General features: G+C 44.5%; 2 protein-coding genes across 3 annotated transcripts in view; both read right to left on the bottom strand.

Moving 5' to 3' along the window:
• Nucleotides 1-5,555, bottom strand: part of NCKAP5L (NCK associated protein 5 like) — a 43,114-nt gene extending 37,559 nt beyond the window's left edge. The window contains exon 1 of the mRNA XM_080994412.1: nucleotides 5,408-5,555. The gene's annotated coding sequence lies outside the window, so the exon portion shown is untranslated. The remainder of the gene's footprint in view (nucleotides 1-5,407) is intronic.
• Nucleotides 5,556-12,572: 7,017 nt separating this feature from the next.
• Nucleotides 12,573-24,321, bottom strand: KANSL2 (KAT8 regulatory NSL complex subunit 2). 2 transcript variants are annotated; one of them, XM_080995426.1, is made up of 10 exons: nucleotides 24,172-24,321; nucleotides 23,222-23,480; nucleotides 21,646-21,824; nucleotides 20,773-20,887; nucleotides 19,756-19,919; nucleotides 18,109-18,275; nucleotides 17,688-17,784; nucleotides 16,546-16,799; nucleotides 14,136-14,375; nucleotides 12,573-13,257 (listed from the first exon to the last, which is right to left on the bottom strand). In XM_080995426.1, exons 2-10 carry the CDS (start codon nucleotides 23,470-23,472, stop codon nucleotides 13,159-13,161), a joined length of 1,566 nt encoding a protein of 521 aa, XP_080851552.1. In that variant the 5' UTR covers nucleotides 23,473-23,480; nucleotides 24,172-24,321; the 3' UTR covers nucleotides 12,573-13,158. The 2 variants fall into 2 exon arrangements, with proteins under 2 accessions (XP_080851552.1, XP_080851553.1); XM_080995427.1 differs by having other exon boundaries at nucleotides 16,648-16,799.
• Nucleotides 24,322-25,088: the final 767 nt, after the last annotated feature.

Raw genomic sequence — 25,088 nt, 5'->3', positions numbered from 1 at the left:
AGAAGGAGCATTTTTAAAATAGTACCAGCACTTGCAAGATTTCATCCATTCTCCCATTGTCAGGTCTCTACCCACCTCTTTCTGCCACATGGATGGATGGCCAGCTGAATTCAGCAGCCTAATTGTAAAGACAAGAAGGTTCTGTAACTTTTTTGTTTTTGTGTTTACATGAAAAGTGATATAGTGGTTTAATTTGTAAGAAACCTACCTGTACAGACACCTGCTGCAGTAACATGGATGGTGTTGGAAGTGAGGGGAGAAAACAACGGCATTATTGGGAGCCAGGATTCCTGGTCTCCTCTCTCAGAACTGAGGATGTGGGATTTCAGACGAGCCCATCTATGCCCCTGGAGCCTGTTTCAGTTGCAACGACAAGGAAGTGCAACGACAATCAGATGTCTCTCTCAGGTGCTGTTCCTGGGAAGCAGCTCCTCTTCAAACATTTCCAGGGATGAGTGGCAGGCACAAACTGTGTCAACTCTGGCACGGGTGATGCAGTGAATGTTTGGGAGTGCAACCTCCACGAACTGAGTGCTACTGCAAGATTACAGGCAGGTTGCTATCATCCCTGAAGGGAACTGCCTGCGGAGTCAGTGTGTGCCCACTCCTGCTACATAGTAGTGGCTTTCGAACCTCCAGGAACTGATGGGGGCTACTTCAGCCTCCGACAGATGTCAGAGACAAAAGGAGGTCATGGCTTAAGGCATCAGATTCAGCGGCTGGGATGCCGCCGCTTTATCTGGCTCAACGGATGCCTGAGAAAAGCCAAGATCCTCTTGGAAGATGAAATAAAAGCACTCTCTTTCCCAGTGCTGCAGAAACAATCTAGAGGTCTTGACACTGACTGCCACCCAAAGCAAGACTCTCTAGAGTGTATTTAGGGTGCTGAGCCCACACCCTAAATAGGCAGGTTGATACAAGTAGAAAAGGTAGACTCCTCTGAAAACGCCCTCAGAATTTGGGTCGCCTGTCCCACATTATGTGAAAAGATCAGGCACCATGTTAGAAGTTTCCTTCTCCAATATTTCCGCAGTAAATGAAAGAAAGGAGAAGTTTAAACTGCCACAGATTTTCTCCAGAGGCACCTCCTGTCCTTTCCATGGGCATGTAGCTGTAAAAGATAGCCAATGCCTTTTTGAGTCCTGAAATGGCTATCCTGTTAAGATTTCTCACTACCAACAACATTCACCACCTTGGTCCCCTTCACCATTCCTAAATTATGCTCTTACCAGATACCCCTCCCCCCCACACACTGTTCTGCTTCCCCCAGGCCAGGTGTTGGAAACCTTTGGCCCTCCAGCTGTTGCTGAACTGTGACTCCCATCATCAGCCTAAGATGATGCTCTACATCATGGCCAGGAAGAAGAGTTTGGATTTCATATCCCGCTTTATCACTACCCGAAGGAGTCTCAAAGCGGCTAACATTCTCCTTTCCCTTCCTCCCCCACAACAAACACTCTGTGAGGTGAGTGGGGCTGAGAGACTTCAGAGAAGTGTGACTAGTCCAAGGTCACCCAGCAGCTGCACCAGATTACGAGACTACCGCTCTTAACCACTACACGACTACACCACACAGGAAGAACCTGGGGCCCTCCCAGTGATATTTGGACTACAACTCCCATCATCCTTGACCACTTGTCATGTTGGCTAGGGCTGATGGGAATTGGAGTCCAACAATATCTGGAGAGTCACAGGTACCCAAGCTTTACTTTAGACTAGTGCTTCCCAATCAGCTAAGTACAGCAGAGCCCCTGTTTTTCAAAAGCCGAGCCATGTACCCCCTACTTTTGAAATTGTTCATACCTCTGAGGCATTTCTCATTATGTGAATGGTGCCACAGACCCCTGCCCCCGGTGGGTTATGCGGACCCTCTGGGATCCAAAGACCACCAATTGAGAACCTCTGCTTTAGACAGATTTCCTTGTCAGGATATCCTGTGTACATACAAGTGACAGCCTTACACTTGTGACTGTCTGAAATACCAGCAGCACTAGGCAATGAACAATGCAGGAGAGAACCCACATAATGCTGGAATATTTTGGATAGGCATCTTTTTTCTCTTTTTCCAAATACAGTTTCATAGGGAGACGGCAGCACGTCAATGTCCCAGTGACTTGACTTTTATGCTCAGTATGGGTTGTGATGGCTCTTGTCCATGCTTATACCCAATGCTCAGTTTGCAAAGGAGCACAGACAGCATGTCTGTATGGGTGGTCAACACAATATACTCTTTATCAGGAATTCTGCAAGTCCATTCATGCACAACTACATCAACTACATGTACAAACTTACACTCAATAAAAAGTCAGAGTAACTGCTTCTTAAGAGGGAAGGACATGTGAGGGGGAAAGCATTCAATAGTATCTATTTATTATTTTATCGTGAAACACAATAAAGCAAACAAATAAACAAATAAAACCAGTACAGTAAAATAAGAAAAAAACTTAAGACAAAATATCCACAGCTCAGCAAAGTCAGTACCAAGAATCATTGGCTGGAAATGTCTGCATAAATAGTTAAGTAGGGGCCACCATGGAAAAGACCCTTCTTCAAGTTGCCATAAGATGCATTTCCACTAGATGTGGCATAGCTACAAGGTGTGTCACGCAAATGCTCCCGGGGCTGGAAAGGGGTTAGTTTAACCTCTGGTTTGCTAGTAAAACTGAATTACTGTGTCTAAATAGTGTGTCACCAACATGAAAAGTTTGGAAAGCTCTGGCCTAGGCAAATGGACTGACTATCTGTATGGAAGGAGGCACTTTCTTAGGTAGCTGGGTTATTCAAGGCCTTATAAGTTAGCAACAAAACCTTAGCAGCTTGTAGATATCATCTCAACAACAATAGTGCCTTGTATCCTGTTTACTAAACCAGGTTCCATCCCTGAAGTATCTCAGCACCCACAACTTATTTGCTCTTACAACTCATAGGCTGCATTGCAAAGCAGTGCTCCAGCACAAAATTCCTATTGAACTCATGCCAGCTCCCAGAAGGCTAAGCACGCAGGTCTGTAGCAGCAAAAACAAGAGATTCTTGTGGCACTATATGAAAGCTTATGCCACAATGTGTTCAAGTGCATTCTAGTCAATCAGATGCATGATGTGTTATCTTCAGTTGGCGAGTTGTGTATATGTTTGCCCACTGAAGATTGCGCATCAATGCATCTGATGAAGGGGGCTCCATGCCACAAAAGTACGGATCACCATAAATTTGTCAGTCTTTAAAAGTGCCTCCTTTCCCAATCTAGTGCTCTGTCAGAGAATGAAGTCCAAAATATCTGGAGGTTGGGAAAAGCTGTGCTAGATGATTTTACTGTTTTGATATATCATGCCGCAATGGAAGGCAAAGGACAGTGCAGATCTAGTTAACTCTGGACCCGGTAAAATTGAGAAAAGTCATATTTATCCAGCTTTTATCCCAGGAGGATGAAACTGGCAGGCAAGGGTTTTCAATTGCCCCATTCTGCATCCATCACCTAAGTCACACAAATATGCAGATCTTGTAGGTTGGTGTATATTTGGAGAAGAAATGGCAAACTAACTTGCCTCAAGTTTGTCAGAATCTGTGGCAAGGCTCTGATTGCCACGTGTGGGTTTCTTTTCTCTCTTTTTTTGGGGGGGGGGAGGCTCCTGTGCTTTTAACAGCCATACAATACAGCTAAATTCAACAAATAAAGCACTCCCTATCTTCATGGGAAGAGAGGACTTCACCTGTTGAAAGAAGACAGAAACAGTAGGCAAGAGAAGGTAATTCAATCTATGTCTCCATAGAGCAAGGATATGGGACTATATGGCCCTCCTCACATTAAACCCATTTTACAGATAAGGCAAACCAAAGCAGGTGGGCAGGGAAGGGTTTCAATAAGGTGGTAGAGAAAGCAGCAAGGATGCTGTTGGAGGCTACAGAGATGATGATTTCAAGCAGGCCTGCAGAGCAGTTGCAATGCAGCTTCTTATTAGAGAGCAGCGCTTCATACAGATGTGCCTGCCGCATCACAACCGCGGTTGGCTAAAGCAGTTGCTCCCCTCCTTCCCAATATACCTCTGCTGTTCCGGCGGCCAGGCTTCCTCCGACCAGAAGTCCTTCATGCAAGGATTGAGCGGGTCCGTTCCAAACATGCGGAAAGGAAGCGCCGGCCGGGGCATTGGGGGGGGGTAGAAAGGGGTCGGTTCACGCATGCGTAACTAGGGAGCTTTGGGATGAAAAGCGGGGGAGGAGGGGCAGATAACGGGTCGGTAATCCCGGAAGGCGGTACTGTATTCTGCGGGGGGGGGGAGCAGAACTGGCGGCCATTCAGTGCCGCGCCAGCTCGCTCAGAAGTTCCTCCGAGTTAGTTGGGGTTTCCTCCCAAATCGGTGCGCGCTTGTGCATTGCAGGGGGGGTGGGCCCTGGCGCGTTTGATCGGAAGCCAGCGCCCCCGAACTCCGCGGGACCCGCTCCAAGCCTGGCAGGCGCGCCCGGTTGTCGCGCTTTGGGGCTGCAGCAACCCTTGGCCAGAGCAGCAGCCGCAGGAGTACGCTGGCAAAATGAGCCTCCAGGGCTGCGGAAATGAGATGGGACTCATCCACTCCCATCTCCCTTTCCCCACGAAGCAGAACCTCACATGGGGCGGGGAGGAGACGCGCTTCGGCCCAGAAAGAGCTGCAACAACGATGGATTCCCCAAAGAACGCTTTTTTTTTTTGCAGAGGAAGTTGCAAAATAGGGGGAAATTCCCGACGTCAAGCCGTTTTACTTGCAGGGGTCTCCGTATTGGGACGCTGCGGACGTCTCTCCAATGCCCCGTTGCCCCGAAATCGTTATGTCTTAGTAGCAGGCTCTTCTGAAATCCAGGCGTTCTCATTTACTGTACGCAACCGAAACCGACTTTAGGCTGAAATACTACGCGAGGGTAAGTGCGATTGAAAACAGGTCTGGCTTCTGAGCAGATTGTCTGTTACACAGGATTGCAAACCGCCCTGGCACGCCACGAAAGTAGCGACAGATAAATATCCATCTCCCCCGATCTATCTGCCCCTGCCTCGCAAGATGGGGTCTTATTATGGGCCGCTGTCTTTCCTCCAGACCCCATTCATCAGACGCCTCTCCAGTACGGAAAGGGTTAAAGTCAGGGCACTGCAACCAAACCAAGGTTTTTAAAGAGACAGACCCTCGTTCTTGGAAAGGGGCCCGGGGAGGCGCTCTACACGGCTGCCGGAAGGGATATTGCGCCTTGCAAGTTATTCCCCCGACACATTCCCCGCCGTGCAGCCAGCTCGGACTAAAGCTACCCAAGGCTGCATTGTGGGGCCTGCAACGTTTCCCTTAATGCACCCACAAACGGCCTGCAAGAGTTAAAAGTCTTCCAGGGGGAGGTGGAGAAGGAAATCCTGATCGGTGCTGCGGGGAAGAAAGGACTGCTCTGGACTCACCCCGGCGTCAATCGCGGACGATGCTGTCATGCCACAAAAGGGTGCCCTTTGCCGGGACTTGCAGCGAGACTCTGCCTTCCTCGCCTCCCAAGGCCACTCCAGAAGAAAGTGATGTCATCATGGCTTTAAAACGGTGGGGACTCCTCCCTGCATCCTGACCCGCGGCAGCCAATGGGCGCTTGGTCCAAGCTCGCTTGGCGCCAGATGTTTCTCATTTCGGAGCGGGGCTCGGGCCTCCAAGGCTGAGCTCAGCTCTCGCCATGCCGAGCGAGTCGAGTAGCCCCGGGGAAGCAGCAACAGCAGGGCTTGCAACGGTTGCCAAAGGGGGAAGAAAGGCTTGGGCACGCTTTAGGAGCAGGCAAGGAAAGAGGTTGTTTTGCTTTCCAGATGGAGCCTGGGCTTGAGCGGGTTCCTGAGATCCTTCCGCACCCGGCAAAAATCGCTCAGATCGCTGGAGATCAGAATGCAGTCCTTGCTCCACTGACCTTAAATGGGGCATGCCAGGGAGGTGGTTTCCCATAAAACCCCATCTCTCCAGGTTTCCTTTGCACCCCATAAACTATTTACTCCTGTGTGAAGTCACTTTTGAACCCACGCTGGTGTTACTATTACTGGGGTAAGTGTTTTGAGTCCAGAACCTTAATGATACATACATACATACATACATACATACATACATATATAATTTTATTTGTATGCTGACTTTCTAAGGTTCAAACCATGCTCCAAGTGGCCTACAACATGAAAAAATACATAACTACCACATAACAAAAGTCATCATAAACACAAAAATACACAAGCTAACTGAACAATTTCCACATACGGTGGTACCTCTGGTTATGTACTTAATTCGTTCCAGAGGTCTGTTCTTAACCTGAAACTGTTCTTAACCTGAGACACCACTTTAGCTAATGGGGCTCCCACTGCTGCTGCGCTGCCACCGCCACGCGATTTCTGTTCTCATCCTGAAGCAAAGTGCTTAACCCAAGGTATTATTTCTGGGTGAGCGGAGTCTGTAACCTGAAGCGTATGTAACCCGAGGTACCACTGTAATTCACAAGAACGAAAATAAAGATACAGAAAGCAAGAAGATACAGAAAACTGTGGGATGTGAAACACAAGAGCAGTCAAGTACAGCATCCCTAGAGTGGACATAAAGAGGCGGTGCCTGGACCAGCCAGTCGGAACTTCCTGTTTCTCCTGTCTGGGACAGACTTCCTCTGCATGTGACTAGAGGTGGGCGTAGCCTCACCTGTGCAGGTAACAAAAGTGTAGGACTGGCTTCCATCTCTCTCTGACTACATTCGTCGAAGAAGCAACATCTGCTTAGTCCAAGGTTCCCTCTTGGCTTGCAGCCAAGAGAGGACAAAGGGACTGTCTCCTTATGGGATAGTTTCCAGGTGTACATTACTTTTCTAAGCTAAGTCTGCCTTCTGGGATGCAATTGTGAACAGAATGTGAGTGAGTAAACTCTTTTTATACTTTTATAGAAGACTGTGTCGTGTCTTATCTTTTATGAGGGACTAAAGGGGAATTACCTTTAAAAACGTATTATTGAGGCTTTAGCGAGCCTGAGCAAATGCATCCACTGTGTAACTTTAAAAAGGGGAATGTTACTCTGCTAAATTGTGGAACTTGTTAACACAAGTTGGAAAGGATATAATCAAACAATATATCCTCCTGCATCCCTGAACATTGCCACAAAAACCAACAGCAACCCTAAAAGCCCAACAACCCATGACATAGGACTAAAATAGTTGCATATAAAAAAAATATTCAGGCCCTAGGTAAAATATTTCTGTATTTTGTAAGACACCTTGGGCTCATGTTCTCAGACTTTAGTGTACTATTTGTATACTTGTGTGGCTTATGAAAAAGGGAAGCTTCACAGGAGTAATTATTTGATGCTGGGTTGGCTACCACAAAGGGCAGGACTTCTTAGTGGTAGCACCCTCATGGCATCTTCCACCTCTGGGAGATCTACACCCTAAAGACAACTGTGTGTGCTGGAGATGGAGCCCTCGCACCCTTGAGGGCTTGCCAACTCGGTAGGCTCCCTGCCTTAACACCAATCAGTGGCACATTTGTGCTGTGGGCAAGAGGGATCCTTTGGGGAGATAGGGGTGGTCAGGTTGGGAATCATCAGAGATATATCCAGAGTATGGAGCCCTAGCCCTTTTGTAAAGCTATGGGTTTGTTTTCTAGATGTCCCTGCAACTGTCTTGGTAACTTGATGGAGGCAACTGAAATGCCCACAGAGCAATGAAGGCCTCTGCTCAACTCCTCCTGCCTTTCAGTCCCCTCCATCAAGGAGGTCAACAGAAGCCTAGCACAAACAGGAGCTCAATACAGCACTGAATCCTTTGTTACATATCCAATGTCCCAGAACAACTCATTCTCTTATATCAATTGTAGAAAAGTTCATAAATAACTAGCGCTGCCATACTGCCGGATTTCAATGGTGGAACTGACGTTCGAAGGGAATTTCTGAAAGTTCGTCCTTTGTCTTGGATCTTAGACAAGTCAATTGAAAAATTGTGTTTTGGCATATTTGTAAAAAAGCTCAACAATTTTAGGTTTTCTTTGCTTTTATTTTTCCTGAACTATGCTCAGATTTTTATTTCTTTATAATTCACTATGGACATATGAGATTTGGTGATAATTGCCATATGCAATTGGCAAGGTTCTTAATTTTCTGCTTTCCTCGACAGGGTTGAAGGCTTATTGCAAAGCCTTGTTAGTACAGACTTCCATGATGGAAAGGAGGTCATCTCTAACGATAGACTGATATAATTATGAAGGCTTATCTGTTCAGGTAGAAGCCGCCTCGAGTGACCAGTATCATAAACTTTGCTTAGGAAAAGGAATGCCAGGTCAGCTTTTGCAGATTATGATTCTGTAACCTAGAATCATAGAATCATAGAGTTGGAAGAGACCACAAGGGCCATCGAGTCCAACCCCCTGCCAAGCAGGAAACACCATCAGAGCACTCCTGACATATGGTTGTCAAGCCTCTGCTTAAAGACCTCCAAAGAAGGAGACTCCACCACACTCCTTGGCAGCAAATTCCACTGTCGAACAGCTCTTACTGTCAGGAAGTTCTTCCTAATGTTTAAGTGGAATCTTCTTTCTTGTAGTTTGGATCCATTGCTCCGTGTCCGCTTCTCTGGAGCAGCAGAAAACAACCTTTCTCCCTCTTCTATGTGACATCCTTTTATATATTTGAACATGGCTATCATATCACCCCTTAACCTCCTCTTCTCCAGGCTAAACATGCCCAGCTCCCTTAGCCGTTCCTCATAAGGCATCGTTTCCAGGCCTTTGACCATTCTGGTTGCCCTCCTCTGGACACGTTCCAGTTTGTCAGTGTCCTTCTTGAACTGTGGTGCCCAGAACTGGACACAGTACTCCATGTGAGGTCTGACCAGAGCAGAATACAGTGGCACTATTACTTCCCTTGATCTAGATGCTATACTCCTATTGATGCAGCCCAGAATTGCATTGGCGTTTTTAGCTGCCGCGTCACACTGTTGGCTCATGTCAAGTTTGTGGTCAACCAAGACTCCTAGATCCTTTTCACATGTACTGCTCTCAAGCCAGGTGTCACCCATCTTGTATTTGTGCCTCTCATTTTTTTTGCCCAAGTGCAATACTTTACATTTCTCCCTGTTAAAATTAATCTTGTTTGTTTTGGCCCAGTTCTCTAATCTGTCAAGGTCGTTTTGAAGTGTGATCCTGTCCTCTGGGGTGTTAGCCACCCCTCCCAGTTTGGTGTCATCTGCAAATTTGATCAGGATGCCCTTGAGTCCATCATCCAAGTCGTTGATAAAGATGTTGAATAAGACCGGGCCCAAGACAGAACCCTGTGGCACCCCACTAGTCACTCTTCTCCAGGATGAAGAGGAACCATTGATGAGCACCCTTTGGGTTCGGTCAGTCAGCCAGTTACATATCCACTGAGTGGTAGCATAGTCAAGACGGCATTTTACCAGCTTCTTTACAAGAATATCATGGGGCACCTTGTCAAATGCCTTGCTGAAATCAAGGTAGGCTACATCCACTGCGTTCCCTTCATCTACCAGGCTTGTAATTCTGTCAAAAAACGAGATCAGGTTAGTCTGACATGACTTATTTTTCAGAAATCCATGCTGACTTTTGGTGATCACAGCATTCCTTTCTAGGTGCTCACAGACTGTTTGCTTAATGATCTGCTCCAGAATCTTCCCTGGTATTGATGTCAGACTGAAGATAATTTCCCATTTTAAATGGTTTAAATTTAGAATGCTTGTTTCTGCTTGTTCTGAATTTTTTTCCTAAACAAGTCTTTTAATATTTTAAATCCCTGACCAAATCACCAAGGTGAGCCTTGACATTAAAGTATATTAAAATTGTTCTAATAGGAAGGCTACAGAACCTGCCCAGTCTACTATGTCTTGTAAATAATAAGTTGTTAAAGTCAGTCTGGTAGCAAGGGATGAGCAGAGTGGAGTCATTTGGAGCACTCTGGATTGAAACAATCCTCACTTTTTTTAAAAAATACATTCTTTCTTTATACCATTTTTTTCTTTTATACATTGGTCCACAAGATGGACTAAAGTCAATAGATTTGTGGCTTACAATTCCTTTGTTCTATTCAGCAATAGTTTAAAATGTACTGAGTTAGAATTTGCTCCCTCCCCACAACATTCACACATATTTAATCATGTGAAGTTCATAAAATGAGTATACCCTATCAAGGGAAAGGCAAAATGCATAATTATCAAACAATCCCAAGCAGGGAAATTGAAAAAGAGAACCAATATAAGGATATGAGCCTTGTAAATACTTCTGACTTTAGCTCGGGTTATTTCCTTAACAGAGAAAGCAACACTTTTGAGTCCCTAAACACTTGCCAATTCTCATACAGCAGTTTAAAACCTGGAGACATACATTCCTATGGAAGGAAAATGAGCAAAATTGTCATGTGCTCAATTATTGGACCTGTTTTCTTCTACCCCTGAAAACTACCACAGTAACACATTTCTCAAGAGGAACATGGCACTGCCCTGCCATATTATTGCAACTGTATGGGATGTATCCTACTGCATTTTCCCAATGTGCAATGCATGACCACCCCTTTCCTCTCTAGGAAGAGGCATTTCTTTAAGTGACACAGTAAAAGCAAGATGGAGAAAACAAAGATACAAGTTGGTTGGCATCCATCTGTCTTGAAATACAGTGAAGAGTGCACCTTCAGGGGTGAAGTCAAACTGTTGGGAGAGTTATAGCCCCTGCTGTGGCTATAGAGACCAATAGAGGCATGTTTTGTTTGAAAGCTTAGGGTGTACAGGAGTACCGTGGTCCTAATTTTGTTGATACAGCAATTCTATAGGATTGCAGCTGTAAGGAAGCAAAGCATCACAAAGCCTTGCTCTGTGATTAGTGGAAAGTTTGATTCTCAAGTACACAGGCATTTGAGAAAAGGCAAAGAAATGGTGCTCAGGAACATTTGTAAAACATGTTCCTCTTTGAAGGCAGAGAAATATACATGAGCAAACAAAGTTAATAGAGTTACCAGATATAGGAAGTAAAAAGCTAGAATCTCCCACAGCACCTTGCTGATCTTCTTTCAGTACCATTCTCTCCAAACTTAGTGCCTGTTTTTCAAGATTTGGTGTAATAAAGGGTGAAACATGAAAGTGTGTGTTTCTGCTTGATGTTGTAGGGCTTGGACAGCTCAGGAACACATGATCCACATTCCACAACCCTGAGAGAAGTCATTTATCACAGCAGTTAAATACACACCCCAAATCCAATGCTCTGAACAATCTGTGCTCAAGTCACTTGAGAACTTACAAGTTTGTATTTGCCCAAGACTTTATAATTATACGATTACATAGCAAATCACCTCAAGTTATTCCTCTCTTGTACAACGTATACGTATATAAAAACACAGTTCTGAGAACAGAAGTTGCACTCCATCTTCAGGCAATTATTTAGACTGACGTATGTAAAAAGGCACCAGGGGACAGGATTTCAGATGTCCATCAAATCTTTCAGGATTGGCAACACTGCACCAAGTATGAATAAGGAAACTATACTTGTCTGCCTGTACTACTGCAAAGCAGTTCCAGCCCAAGCCAAGCTCAGCTTGCTCTCCCACCATCCTACCCATTGCCTAACTACCGAGGTGGCCAAACAATTTTCTTATTGGCTCCAATATATTTCATTTTCTTTTCCTAGTCTCACTGCTCATCTAATTATACAACTTCCTGTAAGAGTATTATTATAGTCAAAGTACTTCTGTCACCAGTGATAAAGAACTCCATTGTTGAAGGATACGAGATTTGTTGTACAAGTGCTAAAACACATTATCAAGCTTTCTAGACATGTATCCAGCAGTCTGTGTCTGAACTGTTCATATATAAAGTTAAGTTCTGATATGTCCTGAAAAATGTCCACCTGCAATTTACATTTGATTAGGCAGCTTCCGTTAAAGTTGTGCTAATCTTTCCACCACCACCAAGGTGACCCACTTAACATGCAAGTTGTCTGTTCAAAGTCTAGAGGCATCTTTCTAACGTTGCATGACAAGCATTAGCACCAACATTATAATGAAGAGGACCAACGGTTTACACATTTTTTCACTGTTCCCTGCAAACATGGATAACAAAGAAGGGAGTCCAAGTTTACTTCTTCTTTTTTTAGGACAGCCCCCATTTCAGCTTGGATGCTGACTTCTGCTTTGACACAACTGCACAAAAGATGCAAGTAAGTGCCTCTCATTTAACACCCCCCCCTTTTCTTTTGGGATGATTTTTGGAAGAGCCAGACAAACATAAGGAATCAGTTAAAATTACAGAATTTACTACAAGATGGCATGATGGCCACCAATGGGGACAGCTTTGGAAAGGGATTAGATAAATGCACAGAGAATAAAGCTATCAATGGCTGCTAATCATTATAGCTACATACTTACCTCCCATATCAGAGACTGTATGCCTCTGGATACCCGTTGCTAGGGATCATGCATAAGAGAGGGCTATTATACCTGTCCTGATTCTAGGCTACTCATAGGCACTTGGTAAGCCACTGTGAAAACAGTATGTTGGACTAGGTGGGTCTTTGGTCTGATCCAGTACAGCTCTTCTTATGTACCAATCAAAGTCATAATTGTAAAAGCAAGTTATAAACATTATCCAGTGTCTTTATTATACTACATGGGTTATGTACACAAGTTAAAGTTACAGGTGGATATTTGATTACAGACTTAAATGCCAGAAAGAAAGAAAAAGAAGGAATAGCTGTGCAGCTTTGACACCATCAAACATCACCAGGCAAGTGCACAGTTCAAAAACCTCTTTAGCATGGACAAGCCCACGACTTAAAACATATTCCCAATAATCCAGTTTTCCAAGCCATCCCCTTTTATTATGAATTTAGGACTACAAATATAAACTAGGTGTGGCTCCTCAGTGTTTGTATTCATTAAACATTGAGAGTCTCTCATGCCTTATTGGAATTTATAGCAGTACCAGAATTATTAAAAACCAACCAACCAACCAACCCTAAAAGGCTATCAACTGAACAAGATCTGAAGGCCACTAGAAAAGCACCCAAAATCTGCCAGCCGTGTGGCCTTCCAGAAAGAGATTTCACTAATCTAGAAATATTTAACATGGAGATGGAGGAACACACAGAACCAGGAGTCCAAGAGTAGCAGATGCTTCATCTTTGGGGGGGGGGGGGGTTGCCATCTGTTTTGAGTTTTATCAGCTGATGGAAGCTGGTTCTGAATTCCCATTGGTTGCAGGTTCTTCCTTTTTACCCTCCTCCAGTCCTGGCCCAGTTGTCACAAGATGCTGTATATTCTAGTAGAAACAGAGAGGATAAAATTGACAATCGTATCCTATGCTTTTTTTACAGAAACTGGACCTAGTGTGTTCCTATGCAAAGGATGCAATACAGCAACTCTAGAATCAGGTCATACCCAGGCCAGAGAAGGTGATTTCTCCCCCATTGTTTGATGTTACTCCCCAGTGAATTGACTATTCCATTCAAACATTCAAAACAGCCAACAGACCATGGGGAAAATTTCCTCTGGGCACCTGCTTGAAACCAATGGCTACTGCAAACCATTAGCCTTCAATTCAAGGCCTGCAGAATGGATCGGTTTTGATTCCTGGTTGGTAAGACAATTTAAAGTCTCCATTTCAGAGGGCATGGGAGGAAAACAGTCTCGTCTTGAGAAAGCAGAAGTGAGAGAACAAATATGCGCACAACAAACAGGTATAAGCCGAACTCATCTGAATATATTTTTAAGCAGAATGCAACCGAAAAAGCAAGAAAACATTAAAGAAATAGTAATAACCCAATCACAGTTCTGGAAACTCAAACAAACAGCATCAGCCACCTGCCAGTTCCTAACCCACTTCCCATCCCTGCATTAATGCGCCAGGCCAGCTGTGCAATGTTACACGGCTGGGGGACGGTCCTCTTCCCTCCTCCAACACATACAATGAGCAGATGGCTAATCCCCTTGACAAACAAGCACGGGTTGCCTTTTCCTTAGGAGCTAGCCTACGCACGTATTCAGGCTGACTTCAAGAAAATCTTTACAGAACAGGCAATCTCATTGGACTTTAGTGGAGGCAAGGCCTTTGCCAGCAAACCTTAATTCACTCATTAAAAGGATCTACTGACTCCCATCCAGAACCCCATGCAGGTTCTTCCAAGCCCAGATCAGTACCTGTGAGGGTAGCTCTTGTAGCAACTCTGAAGCAGGAAATGCAGTTTGTCTGGGGAAAAACCCTCTGCCTGGCTGTGCTGCCTGGTTCAAAAGTCCTTGTTGAGCAAACTCTTCACTTGGTGGCACATTTGTGGGGGTTTCAGCAACACTTTTGTTTAACTGGTTCTCAAGAGAAGTAGAAGGATCAGAGAGCAGAGGAGAAGGGGGGCATTGCATGCCATCCCCAACAACATCCAAGTCCTGTCACAGAGAAAACCAAACAGTTTTGAGATGTGGCTAAACAGGGTGTTTCCAGTCCCCCTCCCTTAACCCATTCCTAACAGTATTTCAGCTTCTTCTGAAGGGAAGCAGGAATCAAACAAAGTCAGCATGTGCTGAAAGTAAACATGAAAATCAGACTGACATCCTTATTTTATTAAAAGGCATACAGAGTCTGCTTTTTAGCTTAGCAGTCACTTTTGTGGGCAGAGAAAGGAGATACTTACAATTCCAGAACAGCCACTTTGATAAAATGAGACAGATCCTAGCTGCCTCTTGATAAGGTTCTACCTCAAAACAGAATAATTTCAGAATTTCATATGGACACTTCTATCTAGGGAGATTTTTATTTTAATTGAAACAGCAAAATAATGGCATAAATGCCATCAGGGATGATACAAAGCTGCCTAGGGCTTTGCAGCTGGAATCCAATGTAACCCAGAAAGCAGCCGGGATTAAGCCCTAACGTTCCTCTTGGAAAAGACATTAAAGGCCCACACAGAAGCTCATTAATACACTCTACTCCTCACAGAAAATGTCCCCATTTGCAACCACATGATAAAGCCACCATCCCAGTGCTTGCACTTCAGAACAAGTTATATATGAGAAACTAATCTGATCAGTGCTCACTGTACCCAATAGACCTTGCCGAACTATGTGGCAGACCTCCAACTCTCTCCCTACAGTGGGATGTATGCTGCATGAATGGGAAGAGTATGGCCTGATAGGACTCAATATCCCCCATTACACACATCTCCACAAATGTCCTTATGTTCAGCACAAGCTTGACACCCTCACTATTTTCAGAACCACTTTCAGAGCTGGCCCTAGAATGAAAACTGCTAGCTGATTTTACACTATTATTTTTAGAAGACAGACATTTCAGTCAGCATGCTGTGTCTAGAATGTTTTGTTTTTTATAAAGTACATAGATTTAGCAAACACACAGGCCATCCTAGTAATCCAAGGATTATAACCCACACAAACCCTTATGGGATAGAGAAAAAGCTGCTTTTTTTTTTTTTTAAAAAAAAAGCTTTTAAATACGGATTTTAAAGGTCTGATGTTTTCAAAGGGTTACAAAAGGTCCAATTAACCCTTTTGTGTTCTAGTCTTTCCCAACAAGATGCCTTTATATGAATCAACAAAATTACTTCACTTAAAATTCAGTCAGGGCAAGGAACATGACAACAGGCCATCAATTCACTGCCCTACACAAATACAAGTGTTTGCTCCAAATACACACTGAGGAACCCATAATTTTGTTCTTAATCTATTTATTTTAAAATATTTATGTGCTGCTTTTCTAGACAAAGCTGAAACTACATATTCCAAAACAGCACACCTCCAAGGAATGTACCACCTCTGCAAGCAGCTGGGAGACCACACATTCCAAGTGTCCCCCCCCCACAAAAAACCACATGCATATACAAAGTCAATGTATCAAAGAAAACTAGGTTTTCCACAGCTGTAAGTGCCTCTATTTAACATGGAGGAAGAAGCATTTGATCATATTACCCCTCCAATCTCTACTTTAGCTCTCCCTTTGCTTTTTATAAAAAGAACTTTCAAGTATCTTCATTTTCTCACACCCACTAATCTCTTTGCCCCCCCCCCCGTTCCTCCAGAAAGTCTTCTATTAATCCAAAATGACATTCTTCGTGCCCCAACAGCCTCCTTTCTTGCTTCTTATGCTGAGAAGTCTCTCGGTAGCCCTCTAAATGTTTGATAAACACTCACCTCCTCACTTGCTCAATCAGCTTGATCTTGCACCTCTTGAGTTTTCACTCTGTTCCCCTTCAGTTGTTAGTTTAGTCTATTATTTAGACTGCAAACCTGAGAATAGGGTCTGCTTTATTTTAATGTACCAAATTTATTTAAGTCCTCTAGAAATATCGACAGGCATGGCATTAGCAACCTACTTTTTCAAGTGGCACACTTTTTCCTGCACCAAATGTCAGCCCTGTTCACCACGCCCATGGTGCCTGCTTCTCCCACATAATCCATGTTTTTGATGTATCAGAGCTCTCCCCCCCTTACTCATTTACATGTAGCTTCAACCCATGTCATTACTGAAGTACTCATACCCAGGTTAGAGGTAACTGTGCCTTCTGAAGTGCCATGGGCAGGTGCCGCATTACAATTCACTTACATCACTGAACTCCAGCGGCAAGCTCTCTGTGGGCCGGAGTTCAGCTGCGCTCAAGTACAGATCCATGGAAGCAGCTTCCAGCTCCTCGGGAACAGACAGTACCTGTTCAGGAACATACATCTGAGGTGGTAGCTGGAGATGGAGTGGGCAGCAGGGGTCTTCGGAGAGGCTTACAGGCACTGGCTTGCTGCAGGGTGCTTCTTCTGACCCTTGGCACAGCTTAAATAGAAGCTGATTGGTATCCTGGCAAATATCTAAAGACGCAGTCAAAGGAGACAAGCAAGATTTGCGAAAAGGCAAGGTCAGCCGTTCCAGGACATGAGAAATAAAAGGAAGTGTTAAAAGCAGACTTTTAGTAAGTCAGCAGGCCCGCCATTTTGTATGCTTCCTTAAAAATAATGAATAATTTGCAGAAGAGTACATAAAATATATAGAATGGCAGGTGACAGCTCCCTGTTTATTTCCATTTTCCTTGGAAATTCTTCTATTTAGAAGAAAATATCAAGGTGCACATCTGAACTCCATGTGAAGTATCATAGTCTGTACATAAATAATCTAAAGCACCTTAAATTTACTGTAGGAATACACCACCATATTAAGGGGGAACTGCTAGACTTTAGCCTCAAAGTAAAAACCAGCTTTTAAACTCATGGGGCTTGAATTTTTAGTAGATAACTCTTCTTCTGCATATCACAACTAGTAGTCAGCTGTTAGCAAACCAAAAGCAGCTGAATAATTAATGCAGGAGTAGACCACTAGGATAATATAACACAAAGTCAGCAGAAAATTATGTCTAAATTCAGAATATAAGATTTAAGGATCATCGTGGAATTGGAACTACTCAAGTATCCACACATGTGATTCTGAAGGGATCAGTCTTATTTCAGACAGTGGCCTTATTGTAGTTTGAGGTTTGCTTGTTGCTTCCAACTGAATTGGCTGTTCTAGTCTAAAGCAATTGAACAGCCAACAGACCATAGGAAGACATTTCTTTGGGCGCCTGTTTGAAACCAGTGGCTACAGCAAGCCAGCAGCCTTGATTCAGGGCCAAAACAAAAAACAAAAAGAAAAACAAAAGCAATTCAATTCTTCTTCTACTTCCAGAAGTACTAATACAGACAACTGATAGGTTAAAAGGATACGAGTAAGGCAGTGTCTTGTCATTGGAAGAGACTGGTTGGAACATCGAACATCATCCACAAAGGCCAAACACCTCTGGCTAGAACGGGTGGTGTGTGCCTGCAGAGCACAAGATAATTTTGCAGGCTGTTGGTGGAAAAGCTGCTCTTACAGGAATACATTCTTCCATTCAGAAATCAAAATACACACAATAGAGAATCACCTCAACATCTCTTTCCACATGTATTCGTAATAATGTAAGAGGCTGAGCCGATACAATAATTCTGTGCCCTGTTCAAAACAAATAGTGTCATATCTGAAAATCTTCCAACATTTCAGAGCCAATTTATACCCCTGCCTTACTTTCAGAGGAAAATCACAAAACCCACAATTTCTAGCTCTACTGTGCCTAGTAGGTACAGAAGCACAGCCTGACTCAAGTACCTGCTGGGCAGCACCCTCAGTGACCAGCATTCTGCGTTCCTTCAACTGCCGGTGTAGAAGAGCTTCCACACCATAACGCTGCCGATATCGCCTCAAGTATTTCAGCCGTTTCAGGTTTTCACGTTCTTTAGCCAGAAGTCCCTCTGGGCCTGTCAGGAGGCTGCTACCTGGAAGACACCAAGGAAGCATCCTCAAGGCAGACTCACAGCACTACCCTGATTCTTGTAAATCCCAACAGACTAAGCACCTGCTAGTTTGGTGAACCTCTTTTGAGAAGATTATTTTTCACTTGAGCTCAACAGTTCCTTCTTGTTTATAAACCCACATTATATTACATTCAATACAAAATGCACACAAAAACAAATCTGTACCCATTATCCTGTAAAAATGGATCATCAATGTCTTACTATGAAAACCAGTAACATTTCACACAATTTTGAAAAAAATGTCTAGGAATAGCACCAAGCCACAAGATTATACTCTACAGGACCCTTTCTATATTTCTCTGCTTGCAGATTGTCCCATGGAATGCTTTAAAGGTAAAGGTAAAGGGACCCCAGACCATTAGGTCCAGACGTGACCGACTCTGGCATTGCAGCGCTCATCTCGCTTTATTGGCCGAGGGAGCCGGCATACAGCTTCCAGGTCATGTGGCCAGCATGACTAAGTCGCTTCTGGCAAACCAGAGCAGCGCACGGAAACGCTGTTTAACTTCCCGCCGGAGTGGTACCTATTTATCTACTTGCACTTTGACGTGCTTTCGAACTGCTAGGTTGGCAGGAGCAGGGACCAAGCAACGGGAGCTCACCCTGTCACAGGGATTCGAACCGCCAACCTTCTGATCGGCAAGTCCTAGGCTCTGTGGTTTAACCCACAGCGCCACCCGCATCACTTATGGAATTTAGGCCACCTTTAAAGAGCAACTGTTTCAAGACAGCTAACTTGTAAAATCTTGTAAAAGAACCTGTGGAATTGATTAGTGGTAGGTGTGAGGAAATCAAGTTTTGAAACTGTGTAGGGAAAGTTACCCAACTGGTGTTATTGGGTAGTCAACTGCAGGTGTATTTAACCAGAGAAAATACTCTTCACCATTTAAACTTCAAGGAATTGTATACTATTTGTTAGCAACTGCAGGAGTTCGCATCTCCCTTGATGCTTACATCAGGTTTCCAAAGTCATGTGTGAAACAAGTCCCACACTTGTGGCCCTGCCAGAAGCCTGTGCAAGAACTTTCACTAGTGCAATGGGGCCTTTGCCCCCTTCCCCTAATTGCCTCTGGGGGTTGGGAGAACCCCTGGAAGAGCAGGGGAGGCAGGTCGTTTCATCAGGCAATCAGAAATGTTTGTGCTGACACAGCAACCTGCTAAGTACTACACTGAATTCCTTCCTATGCACTCTCCTACCATTAGGGACAAATGATGCTCAATACTCATAACTAGGATTTGGAAACTTCCTAGCTCATTGGAAGATGACTTCTGAAAACAATTTCAGCAGATATAACAAGAAAGTAATGAAAGATCTACAGAAATACTTGTCAAGCATTAAGCATTCTAGCTCTTGGTAAACTGCTTTCAGATTGTCCTAATGAATTTTAGAAGAGCTTTAGCAAAGCTTCTGAGCTGCAAGTACAGGACAATGGCTGTTTACCTATGGCCTCATGTTCCACCTTGCGGCTGTGTAAGTACCGTCGTTTTTTCTCTTTCAGGAGATGTTGAAGTCGTTTGAACTGATCAATATATAGAGACTGCAGCCGGATGAGTTTTTCTCGCATGATCAGTGCCACTTCCTCAGCAGTGTACACACCAGCATGTCTGCAGAAACAGGATCCAATTTAATAAGGAAGCAATCCAAGTCACATTTTCTCAAGTCATTAAAAAGGAAGAGCCAGCTAAAGCAGTGTCAAGTAGCAAAAGGAAGCCATTTAACAGCAAAGCACTGAATCAGGTAGACCTGTGACCTTCAACAGGAATACTTAGAGCAGGATTTTTGTTAACCTTTTAAAGAGAGGATGCTAACTTGACAAACTCAACACAAATACCTGGAACGGCTACAATGAGGATGGCTTGGTTCGAAAGTTAAAACCACTTTTTGAGCCATTCTAAGGCTTCATTTGAGCTACTGTTTGTGATCACAATTAGAGAGGTTAGGGGATAACATTTCTTTCATAACTGTAACCTGTCCAACGCCTTTAGGAAACAACAAACAACTGCTGTACATTCTGGGGGCTAGCACATGGAAAAGGGTGCTTTCACACATATATGAATGAATGTATGTGGTGATGCTGGTTTTATATTTTAGTTACAATGTTCTCAAACTTGAGAAAGTTTTAACTTTTAAATGCAGCCTAAATTTATTTTTAATGAAAGTCTGAAAGTCTCTGGGGACAAAGGAATTCCCAAAGTCTATTTGTGGACTTCTCAAAAAACAGAACTGACAACAAAGATTGCATTTTGATAGAATGGCTATACTGTATCTGCTCCAGAAGTGCAAGGATTAAAATATCCACCTGTCCTCTAATCATTCTCTTATATGGTACGTCACCCAAAGGCCACCACATTTTTCCTGAAGGTGACTTATATTGGAATGAAGTTCTCAGCATCTGTTGACAGGATTTCTTAATTCTGATGTGTCATACAACAGCAATTCACCATTCACATGACTCACTTAAGGGGGTCCTCCTGGTCACTGTCAATGCTATCTGCTTCACTGTCGGGATCTCCTCTCCATGTCTGATCTACAGTAAGAGGTTCCTGCTCTCCATCACTCCAGCTGTCCTCGTCTGAATGAAAAATAACTCATTTGTTATTTGGAGAAAAGTATTTTTAAGGATCTAATTCATGTGGGGAACCCTGGAGCATATGCTGTGGATGCGTCTTGCATTTAGAAGGGCGGGGAAGAGAGAAGGAAGGCCAAAAGTTGGAGGAAGGTGGGGGGAGAAAAGGGATGGTCCTCCAACTAATTCTGGTTTCCATTGTCCAACCGTTCTACATAATCTTCAGAGACCTAGCCTTGATCACAGAAACAAACTGCACACTACTATAACCAGATTGGGCACTATGCTGCAAGCCAGCCATATAAACATTCTTCCCCTTTCCCAGTACACTGGGCTGCTCATCCTACGCCAAAGAACCAAGAGATTTGGGTTTTTGTTAAATCAAAAATTAGCATTCATGACCACATATATAAGATGGAGCATAATGATAAATCAGAAATCAGAAGACAAGGAAAACTGGAAGTTTACCAACTTTATGATTCTGCAAATCTTTTCCCATCCACAGTTCAATAAGTTGCCCATCCTGACATTTTGGCCAGCAGGTTATAAAAAGCAGCATTGGGAAGGGCGTGTAACAAAACACAGCATATATAAAACAACACTGAGTGAAAAATCTAACACCCACGGCTTCCATCTTCTCTCTTGGGTGGCTTTTACTTTTCAATGATAATTAAAAATATTTTTAAGTTAGGATGTAACAGACCCTAGCCTTCACATCCTATTTTAATGACCAGATCAATGCCGTCACCACCTATTCCACTTACCCAGTATTCTGCTAGCCTCGCTGCGGCTACTCTCTGAAGTCTGGGAGCCCAGCTCTGTCTTGGCATAGGAGCTCAGCTGACAGAGAAGGGACTCCCGCACAGGACTAGGGTTGGACTTCTTCATCTGAGCCTGCAGTGCTAGGGCATTTCTACGAGCATGTTCAGCACAAAACGATACCCTAGATGGGGAGACAAAAGAGAAACCAACCTTTCATGGCTCCCAAATACAAACCTTTTCTAAAGTAGTACTGATAATAAAACAATAAGCAGTAAGTATGTTTTCATTTTGTTTATAGTGTAGAAATGAACACAAAACCTGTTGATGGCAGCCTAGATTCTGAAACTGAGCAAATCATGTACAACAGCTGAAACCATTGCTGGACCAGAATAACTTGTAACTGCATTACTTCTATGCAGTGTATGTGGGGCTCTCTTTGCAGTTGACTCTCAAAAACTGTAAATTATGCAGAATGCTGCAGTAGGACTACTAACAGGAGTGTGAGCCTACCACAATTTTATTAAAATCTGCACCAGCTACAGATTTTTTTACTAGGCCAAGTTCAAGACTTTACTATTAGTATATAAAGCCCTTAACTGATTAGGACTACTTTACTTGAAGGATTTCCAATGCCCATATGCGCCTACTTGACCTACTTGACAATTTTGATCTGTGGAACTTGTACTTCTACAAGTGCCATGTAATGTTCATTCTGAGTCTACTAGGAGTCAGTGTAACAGTGCAGTAGCTTTGGATTTCCCTGTGTATTAACATTAGGAAAGCAGTCTTGCTATGCTATTCGATGCCAGTTTAAAACTTTTTGATTTCAGCAAGCCTACCCACTGAGCCTAGGGCTTGCTGATCCGAAGGTTGGCAGTTCGAATCCCCGTGACGGGGTGAGCTCCTGTTGTACGGTCCCAACTTCTGCCAACCTAGCAGTTCAAAAGCACGTCAAAGTGCAAGTAGAGAAAAAGGTACCACTCCAGTGGGAAGGTAAATGGCATTTCCGTGCACTGCTCTGGTATCGCCAGAAGCGGCTTAGTCATGCTGGCCACATGACCCAGAAAAACTGTCTGCGGACAAACGTCGGCTCCCTCGGCCAGTAAAGTGAGATGAGCACCGCAACCCCAGAGTCGCTCGTGACTGGACTTAACTGGCAGGGGTCCTTTACCTTTTTTTTACCCAGACACGTTTAGTTACCTATATTTGTGTTTTTAATATTTGTTGATCTAGTATTATTGATAAGTGTACTTTTTAAGGTTTTACATAAAGCACTTAGAGGGAGATTTTTATTAAGCAGTTTATAATTTTTTCTAATAAAATAAACAATCCATGGCAGTTTGTTTTTGCTATGCATACAAGGTAAGCAGCCACTTCAGAAATTGATCTGGTTATGCCACCTAACAAAGGCATGCCCAAAGCAAGGACTCATGCAATAACACAACAGGCACCCTCATTTGAGGAGGAACACTTGGTACATCTCACAACTTGCGTAGGTTTAAGTTATGTGATTTCAACTGTACATGGATGAAGCCTGGCCAGCTCTCCACAGATAATCTGAACATACGTAACACATACCCATCCTTTTTCTCAGGTTTGGGAGCTGCGCTTGGACATCTCTTCCCATTCTTAGTGGAAATGTAGCTGCACTGCTTGAAAGGCGCATTCCTGTCTTCAAGAATGTGCTTTATGCAGAACTCATGTCCTTCCAAACGAGGCTGGGAGCACGGCCGATGAGCAAAGGCACATGACAAGGCCTCTTGGGGCCTTGGCACAGGGGTGAGTCGTCCCCGACTTGAAGGCAACACGTGGATGCGAATTCTGTTCATGCCAGCGTCTGCAAGGAGCAAGTTATGAATTTCTGCAGCACCACTGACACAGAGGGTGTGAATACATAACCATAAGAACGGGGGGGGGGGGGGGAGGGGACCTGTTAAATCTATCAGTTTCCAGGCACAAGATTTCAACCTTGGCCTTCCTCAGCTTTATCGAATTACGAAGAAAAAAAATATCCAAACCCCATCCATGCTGCTCCAAGTTTTGGGAGAGGAAAGCAACGTAATGGGGTCTCGCCCCCCACCCTTCCCATTATGGCCCTTTCCCTTCTTTTCAGTTATTAGGCCAGACTTCTTGATTACCCGTTTCTTCCCTTGTGGTTAAATTAATATATAAATAGCAGGTAGTGGAGTGTGGTGGCGGGGGGGGGGGAGAGAGAGAGAGACAGCCGTTGTAGAAAATAGAAATGGGGAAATAAAAGAGTTATTATTTATTCTGGTAAGGCGCGCACACACACACTTGCTTAGCTCCCCTGTGGGAAGAGCCGCCAGGGGCTTCGCCCGACCTCCCACCCGCGGTCGCAGCCGCCCTCAGCAGCAGGGAATCCCTGCCCTTCGGCTCTCGTCTCCAAACCACCCGAGCCCCACGGCACAGGCCTGGCCAACGAAACGCCCTTCCTATGTGGAGCAGTTTGCCCACAAGAAGCGGGAGGAAAGGGAATAAAAACGAGACATAAAAAAACAACGCCTCACCTTGGTCATTCCCGCCGCCGCCGCCATCTTAACTTCGCCTCGCGCTTCAGCAACTCCTCCCGCTCGCCATCGCAAGCCAACCCGAGCGGGAGGCGGAGAGCGGGGACAGCGTTGGTCGAAAGGTGCGTCGCTCGAGCGAAAAAGCCCGCCTCTCTCCCTCTCCCCTCCACGCCCAACGGCGCGCAGCCAGTGGGAGGGACCCCACAAATTTACTGGCTGTAGCTGCTGCCGCTCACGGTCGCATCACGCAAGAGGGCGGGGCTTGAATTTAGATGCTGACTGCCTGACGTCGCGCTGCGTTCAGGCTGGGGAGGAGCGGATCCAACATGGAGCACTCAGACACAACCTCCGTCAGGCGCAGCCAGCCTGGCCAAGGGATGCTTATAGTTTATTTGTTGCATATTTATCCCACGTTTCCTCTAAGGAATGGGCATGTGGGATGAATTTTAATGGGTAGGAGAGGACATAAAGGTAAAGGGACCCCTGACCGTTTGGTCCAGTCGTGACCGACTCTGGAGTTGCGGCGCTCATCTCGGTTTATTGTCCAAGGGAGCTGACGTTTGTCCGCAGTTTTTCCAGGTCATGTGGCCAGCATGACTAAGCCACTTCTGGCGAAACCAGAGCAGCACATGGAAATGCTGTTTACCTTCCTGCTGGAGCGGTACCTATTTATCTACTTGCACTTTGAGGTGCTTTTAAACTGCTAGGTTGGCAGGAGCTGGGACCGAACAATGGGAGCTCACCCCGTCACGGGGATTCGAACCACCGGCCTTCTGATCGGCAAGCCCTAGGCTCTGTGGTTAAGACCACAGTGCCACCCGCGTCCCTAGGAGAGGATATACTGGTTGCAATTTATCCCTCCAGGTGCCCACGCTGCGTGAGTTGAAGTGTTTTTCAAAACGCCATCGTTGGTGGCA

The sequence above is a fragment of the Podarcis pityusensis genome (assembly GCF_964106645.2).
Source record: "Podarcis pityusensis genome assembly, chromosome: 2".
In the NCBI taxonomy this organism is placed as follows: Eukaryota; Metazoa; Chordata; class Lepidosauria; order Squamata; family Lacertidae; genus Podarcis; species Podarcis pityusensis.
The sequence above is the reverse complement of the archived record's forward strand: the minus strand, read 5'-3'. Positions and strand labels throughout refer to the sequence as shown.

Bases quoted from the DNA above. Each gene is read 5' to 3' on its own strand.
- KANSL2 (XM_080995426.1), bottom strand. From the start codon at position 23,472: ATGAACAGAATTCGCATCCACGTGTTGCCTTCAAGTCGGGGACGACTC. The intron at 21,825-23,221 runs GTATGTGTTACG...CTCCCCATCTAG, and splicing joins AAACCTGAGAAAAAGGATGG to GGTATCGTTTTGTGCTGAAC. The intron at 20,888-21,645 runs GTAAGTGGAATA...TTTTTCATTCAG, and splicing joins CGAGGCTAGCAGAATACTGG to ACGAGGACAGCTGGAGTGAT.